Source organism: Myodes glareolus, chromosome 11 (assembly GCF_982192425.1).
Source record: "Myodes glareolus chromosome 11, mMyoGla1.1, whole genome shotgun sequence".
NCBI lineage: Eukaryota > Metazoa > Chordata > Mammalia > Rodentia > Cricetidae > Myodes > Myodes glareolus.
Window position 1 is genome coordinate 64,835,756 of NC_142036.1, and position 7,853 is coordinate 64,843,608.

At 46.9% G+C, this 7,853-nt stretch overlaps 1 protein-coding gene across 1 annotated transcript; it reads right to left on the reverse strand.

The window, feature by feature from the left end:
* Positions 1-655: 655 nt before the first annotated feature.
* Positions 656-5,611, reverse strand: LOC148120518 (uncharacterized). Its single transcript, XM_087911455.1, has 3 exons — positions 4,113-5,611; positions 924-2,180; positions 656-890 (listed from the first exon to the last, which is right to left on the reverse strand). Exon 1 carries the CDS (start codon positions 5,609-5,611, stop codon positions 5,162-5,164), a length of 450 nt encoding a protein of 149 aa, XP_087767581.1. The 3' UTR covers positions 656-890; positions 924-2,180; positions 4,113-5,161.
* Positions 5,612-7,853: the final 2,242 nt, after the last annotated feature.

The following is a 7,853-nucleotide window of genomic DNA, read 5'->3' on the forward strand; positions in this document are numbered from 1 at the left end:
CTTATTCTGAACCTTCCAAGAAACCAGACAGGCTTTCTGATAAGGAATTCTTGACTTTCTCTCACAATCTGTTGCTCAGTTACACTTTCTCTCTCAGGAAGTGGAAAACTAAGAACCCAAGAGATTTATTCTTTCTTCTCTCTCAGATCCTAATATTGTCCATCAGGAATTTCAGACAATTCAACCTCCAAGTTACCTTTGGACTCTCTCTACATAACCACTGCTGTGGCTACAGCATGCTGCAGCATGGTCACGACTATGGCTGGCCTGTGGCAGTAGCTTCCTGGTCAGTTCCTGCTCCTTCTGTTGACCTCTGCTAATCCATCCTATGCTCAGAGCAGCAGAGTAAACTTGGGGAAATTAAAAATGTAAACCAGATCTTGTTAACATCTGCTTAATCCCCTTCAGGATTTCTCATTGTAATTGGAATGAACTCCAAAGGCTTTATGTGCCTTAGCCTCTGGTTCTTGTTCCTCTTGGCCCTACCAAGCTTGTTTGATGCACAACAGCTGCACTGGCCTCTCTTCAGCTTTCAGAACAGGCCAAGTTGTGTGTCTGGTGGGCACTTCTCAAATATATTCCTGAAAGACTCCCCGCTGGGCGTCTTCCCTCGGGAGAGACCCCCATGTCCAAAGACCAGTCGAAAGCACGCAGCCGGATGCAAACTGCAAGAGGTTTATTGGAGATACACAGGTGCCTGCGGGCGACAAGTCTCTCGGAGGGCTTGCGCGCCTGCAGGTTGGGGATGAGGGGTTTTTATAGGGGAGCAAAAGCGCGGGTACAGAAGCAGAAAAGCTTTCATTTCATTGGTCAGTTCAAATAAGGCTAAGCTGAGTGGCACATTCTTGACCTTTTACCTAAATACCAAGGAGGGGGTTGTCCAGACCCACCTGGATACCAAGGAGGGGGTTGTCCAGACCCACCTGGATACCAAGGAGGGGGCTGTGCTACCTGTTTTTCTTATCTCTTCCTGCCTTCCTAGCTTGGCTGGCGACTAGATGTCTGATTTGCACAGCCCCTGACTCGTGAGAGGCTCGCTCTGTACGTGACTCAGGCCTCGCAATCCTCTCTTCCTCCCTTGAAGTCTTTGTTCCTACTCATGTCAGTTCATAAATCTCCTGTCCTGCTGCCAGATAAGGCTGTCCTCGTTCTAATCTCAGGTGTCTTTGCTTTAGCATTCTGGAGGTCTTGAATTAAGCCTGTTATTTGTTCAGCACTCTGGAGGTCCTGACTCCGGAGGCCTTAATGGAGCTTGCTATCTGAAAACCTTTGCAGAGCGTTATAACTGTAGTTAAAGTTAAAACCACAGTTTTAACTGTGACCCCAATGAAGTTGGGGTCCTTCATTCCCCAATTTTTTTTTTTTTTTTTTTTTTAGTGCCTAGTTCTAACCATAGAACTAGATTTCAGTATCCTCTTGACCCTAAAAAAAACATTGTGTTGGAGGTGCAACATCAAAACCTGAACAGCACCTGTTCTTTTTCTAATAAAGGCAATATTAGTAGCAGAAGCAAAGTTAGGAGTGGTCCCATAAGGGAGGATATCAAAGTAGTCATCCAGGGAGATCTATTCGCATAATCCTCCATCCTTTAAGAATAACAAATCTAAACCCCTTCTGTAAGACCATTTTGAGAGGGAAGTCAATGACTCTTCGAGTTTGGAACCAGATTGTTCTAAAGCCCTCAAATCTTAATACATTGAAGTACTGAGGGGCCTGTATTAGGGCAGCAGTACCTGCCCCAACATCGGCAGTTTCTCTAAGGCCCAGGATTACTGCTAGTGTCAGAGAAATGGGTTCTCTATCAAATTCATACCAGTTGTGCAAACACACAGTAATCTTTGGTATCATCAAAAATTAACATTGACATGCAAGGCATCAAACCTGTACTATAAACCCATCATCTATCTAAACCAGGAACCAAGTACCAGGTGTCAGGAGTCTTAGGGCCCTTAGAGTCTCATTACATAACCTCAGTAAGAGTCCGTCTATGATTAGTCCTCTAAACCCAAGCCTTTTGACTGGTAGCTTTGTCAAAAGCCTTGGATACTGTAGTTTGGGTAGTTCAGGAGCTCGCTTCATGTGGGGGGCGTGGATCCAGGCAGAGATGCATACTTCTTTCAGTTGTTTTCAGATCTGATGTCTCTCCATTTCAAGGACCTTTAGACAGGGAAAATAAAGGTCTAGAAAGAATAACATCAGGATTACACATTTTACCCGACCCAGTGAGCAGTGGTGGTTCTCTACATAGGATCTCATAAGGGATGAGTTTAAATCGCCCTGGGGTATTCCAAACCTGGAACAGGGCAAAAGGGAAGGAGGGCTGTCCAGTCATTTCCGCAGGTCTCTTTTAGAATTCTATTTTTTCTTTCTACCTGTCCTGACTCTGGGGTCGGTAAGCACAATGTAATTTCCAATCAATCCCCAATTGGGCGGCCAGTCCCTGACTTACCTGGGCAACAAATGCAGGTCCATTATCAGATCCAATTACCTTGGGTATCCCGAACCTTGGGAAGATTTCTTCTTTGATCTTCTTAGCCACCGCATTGGCTGTCTCAGTCCTGGTAGGAAAAGCTTCTACCCAGCCTGAAAAGGTATCTATAAAAACTAATAAGTACTTGTTGCCATATCTGGCTGGCTTAATTTCTGCAAAATATACTTTCCAATAGGCTCCAGGCCAATCGCCCCTGAGCCTCTTCCCAGGAGCATATATGGAGTGTCCTGCATTAATCATAGCACAGTCCTTGCAGTTTTTGACTAATTCTTCTGCCAAGACAGAGAGTCTGTCGTCTGATTTTCTTTCAGCCACAGCATCTCAAGCTTTTTGGTGTCTTGGACAAGTATATGTCTTTTCCTGCAGATGTTCTGTATATTGCTCCATGAATATGAGCAGTGGCAAAAGCATACCTGCTGCCAGTGTAGATGCTGAGACTTCTCCCTCTGTCACTCGTAGAGCTGGTATCAAAGCCGCAAGTCCGGCTTTTTGTGCCAACGTCCTTCAGGGAGGCCACGCCATTTGCTTCCCATCCATCTTTGCTGTCCCCGCCTTCCGCTTACCTTCGATCATGAAACAGCTGCCATCCGTACACCAGCTCGGTAGCGGGATGGAGGACAGCAGGGGGAGCGAAGGTCACTGGTTCAGTCAACAAAAAGGCTTTAATCATCTCCAGCCTGGTTTGAGTAAACCCGGTTGGGCCTTCAGCTTTGTTAGCAAGTCTCTTTCTAATAGAGATAGGACGCTCGGGGATAGCCAGGAAGGAATGAGTCACTTGTCCTTTCCCCAAATCTACAGTTCGTGAGGTGGTCCCCTGATATTGTTTCTGTCCAGTTGCTCCGATTACTATAGTCTTTTTACTCTTTAGCTTTCCCAATGGTTGTTATAGCACAGAGTGCTCAGCCCCTATGTCCATTAGAAAATCCATAGGGGTCCCCTCCATAGTCAGGGTTACCCTAGGCGCAGGGGAGGGAGTGTGAGCCCCGTCCCCTCCAATCATCTTCTTCTAGGGCCAGTACCTTAGAGTCCCTTCCTTTCTTCTTTGCAATAAGCACATCGTCCTTTGTCCAAGGGGAGCCTGTCCATGTTCATCTTTGATCTTCTGTTGCCCAGGTTCCCTATCTGTCTAGTTCCTATCTTTCCTTTCTCTCCTACCACTGCGGCCAAAATTCCCTTTTGTCTATGATCCCTCCAGTCCTCTTTCTTCTGCCTCCATCTCTCTCCCTCTTTCTCTCTCTTTCTCAGTTTTTCGCTTATGAAACATTTTCTCTGCCTCCTTAATTAAATCCTGTAACTCTTTTTAACCATAATATCTGATGCTGACTGTCCTATAAAGGCCATAGGTACCATTGACCTCCTTCTGCCAAGACAACCTCTGAGGGTCAATGGGGAGTATAATGCCTGTAAGCCTCCTTTAAATGCTCAAGAAACATAGATGGCAGAGCCCTGCGGTGATGGACTGTCAGCTGCTCCCCACCTGCTTTAAGTTTGACCTTAAAAACATACATGGGGACCTAGATAAGGCCCATCTGTTCACATATTTTTAAACCAAAATTTTTCCTTGCTTTTAGACAACATAGCAAAAATTTCTCTTGCTTTTAGACAACATAAAAACTCTTACCAAAGTCTTTCTTGTGGTTTTTCTCAGTGGGGATATATGGCTATGTTTTAAACTAGAACGGCATACAAGAACAGCATATAAAATCCTATACCAGTGTGAAACATTTGAGATCAGCGATAGGCTCTTTTTTTAAAAAAAAATAAAACATTAACCAATGATAATTTTTAAACAAGAACAGCACATACCAGTACGAAACATTTGAGACCAGCAATTTTTTTTTTAACATTAACCGACAATAATTTGTAACCAGCCCCTATAAATGATGACAGATATTTATAATAGTTATAACCCATAGGATCTGAAAGAGCTCTTTAAGGCTGAGAGCCAAACTTGGGGTGAGGATACACATTTCAAGGCTGTCAAGGCCTGTGCCACAAAGACCTTGTCCCTCCTCATTTGAGCTGGCATGTAGCACACCAATCAAAGACATACAGCACTTCCACCTAGACACAGCATGCCAAGAATATCTCTGTTCCCACCCATTCCTAAGGAAGGAAAAGGCAAAATAGAGTAAGAGATAAGAGATTGAAGGTCATCTCTGCTGCCTCCATATGAATCTTCCAAAGCAGGACATTCAGCATCTACCGGGTCATCTTTTTTTTTTTTTTATTTCTCTTGTCAGTCTTGCTGGCACCCAAATGTATGTCAGCATTCCTAGAAAAACATAAACAAAACTCTCCTCCCAAATTAATATTTAAGAGTATTAAAAATCTCAGGGTAAAAATTTAGCACAATCAGTACTGGAAGTAGGCTGGTTTTGAACTTAGAGACCTGCATGTCTCTGTTTCAAAGAGCAAATCTTGTTTGCCTGTGCCAATACAGAAGGCCTTAGAATTAAACCGTTTTAAATCTGGCACAGATGAGATTATTGCTCCAAAAATATGAGAAAACCGTTTTCCTGTTCCCAGCCTGGAGTCCTAAGATGACACAGTCACTGGGAATCAAACTTACAACCTCTGGAAGAGAAGGCAGTGCTCTTAACCTCTGAGCCATCTCTTCAGCTCTGCTATTCAGATGAAAAAAAGCCTCTAAGTCTAGCATTGTTTATCTTATCTTATCCGTTGCCTGAGGATAAGTCCGCCTCTGTTACCTAGGATACGGGTAACCAACAGCAGACGGTGGCGGCTTCGACAGCTCCGCCTCTGAGGCACGGCCCACTGTGGCGCGCTCAAACAAAGGCATGGCCCCGCCCGGGCCTTGCGCGTTTCCGCCGGCGATCTGTGCACCCTGAATGAGCCCGCCCATGTTGCTATGGAAACGCGGCTTTCCGCACAGCCCGTGCTCAGGTGCAGAAAAGGTCCTCCGAAAACCGCAACCCTGCCAGAAGGCCGGGACACATAGCCTCTGATGTCAGTCATTTTAGCCCGCCCAAGCCGCCACAGCGACCTGGCTTTCCGTAGACGCCTCTGCGGACCCCAGCAAATTCCCGCCAGCATCTGGTTAGCATGGCCACGCCTCCCGGACGAGCCAGCACTCTCCGGTGCTGTTCTGCACCTCATCTCCCTCCCGAGCAGCCGGGACCATAGGTGTGCGCCACCGCGCCTGGCCCAACTCCGTGTCAGTTAGCCACTGCAACGGTTGCCCAGTATTTCAAACATACATATGAGAGCCAGGCATAGAGCTCTCCCATCAAAATTAGGCGAGAATCACCTCAAAAACTCTGTGGCTCTTTAAGAACAGGGAAGACAGTTGTCAGACACGATCAAACCCCGCCTCCCTACGAGACTGCTGCCCCAAGTCTTTATCAGCGGGTACGCAGGTGGATGGAGAGGGGACGGAAGCCACAGTTTCCCGTACCCCATTGTCCTCATAGTCCCGCCTTCAGTTACCTCATTTTTTTTCTGCTGTTTTTTCAAATTCCTCCTGCACTGAACTTAAGGGATTTTTCTTCCCCGTTGCTTTTTGTACCTTCTTCCAGATACCTTAATTCTGATGCTTTAAACAAACAGACAAACCATATGCTGCACAATAGAACAGACTGACAATCAAACACACTGCTCAAACGGAGGCTATTACAAAGAGGCTCCGGACACCTCGGCCCCCCAAACGAACCTCGTACCTCGGACAAAAGTCCAACTCTGGTCGTGGGTTCAGACAAATGAGCCCGAAAATTCGAGCTCCCAAATTCCCGTGGGACGTCTCCCGGGGTGCGGGGGGGAAAGTCTGAGCTCGTCAGCTCCTCTCCAAGGCCCGCCAAATACAAATCGACCCAGCTGAATCGTACAAATTCAAATTCGCAGCGCAACAATCAGACACAAACGACGCAGGACATACAACATAGAACATAAAACATAGAACATAGAATTCTGGCCAGCTCACCTCACCTCCCGACAGTGATTCGGTGGTCTCTGGGATAGGGGCCTCAACTTCCCGGCCAATGCACCAAATGAAAGACTCCCCGCTGGGCGTCTTCCCTCGGGAGAGACCCCCATGTCCAAAGACCAGTCGAAAGCACGCAGCCGGATGCAAACTGCAAGAGGTTTATTGGAGATACACAGGTGCCTGCGGGCGACAAGTCTCTCGGAGGGCTTGCGCGCCTGCAGGTTGGGGATGAGGGGTTTTTATAGGGGAGCAAAAGCGCGGGTACAGAAGCAGAAAAGCTTTCATTTCATTGGTCAGTTCAAATAAGGCTAAGCTGAGTGGCACATTCTTGACCTTTTACCTAAATACCAAGGAGGGGGTTGTCCAGACCCACCTGGATACCAAGGAGGGGGTTGTCCAGACCCACCTGGATACCAAGGAGGGGGCTGTGCTACCTGTTTTTCTTATCTCTTCCTGCCTTCCTAGCTTGGCTGGCGACTAGATGTCTGATTTGCACAGCCCCTGACTCGTGAGAGGCTCGCTCTGTACGTGACTCAGGCCTCGCAATCCTCTCTTCCTCCCTTGAAGTCTTTGTTCCTACTCATGTCAGTTCATAAATCTCCTGTCCTGCTGCCAGATAAGGCTGTCCTCGTTCTAATCTCAGGTGTCTTTGCTTTAGCATTCTGGAGGTCTTGAATTAAGCCTGTTATTTGTTCAGCACTCTGGAGGTCCTGACTCCGGAGGCCTTAATGGAGCTTGCTATCTGAAAACCTTTGCAGAGCGTTATAACTGTAGTTAAAGTTAAAACCACAGTTTTAACTGTGACCCCAATGAAGTTGGGGTCCTTCATTCCCATGGCTGGCTCTTCAGAACCTGTGGGTCTCTGCTCACATTTATTTCCTAGTCCAAAAAGTCCTTTTATGATCACTCTGTAGAAGTGGCTCTCTTTACCCATACTGTCACTGCTAAATTTTTGTGCTTTTTTTATTGCTTTAAAAATAATACCCTTCAAAATTTCCACCTCCTCCCATTTCCCTCCTGTTCCCCACTCACCCCTACCTTCCCCCTGTGGAAAGTCCAAGGCCCTTCCCCCTCCATCCAGGCCTGGGAAGGTGTGCATCCAAACAGACTAGGATCCCAAAAAGCCAGTACATGCAGTAGAAATAAGTCCCAGTGCCATTATCATTGGCTTCTCAGTCAGGCCCCATTGTCAGCCACATTCAGAGAGTGCGGTTTGATCACATGCTTGTTCAGTCCCAGTCCAGCTGGCCTTGGTGAGCTCCCATTAGATCAGTCCCACTGTTTCAGTGGGTGGACCAACCCCTCACCATCCTGACTTCCTTGCTCATCTTCTCCCTCCTTCTGCTCTTCAACTGGACCTTGGGAGCTCAGTCCAGTGCTCCAGTGTGGGTCTCTGTTTCTATCTCCAGCCATCGCGGG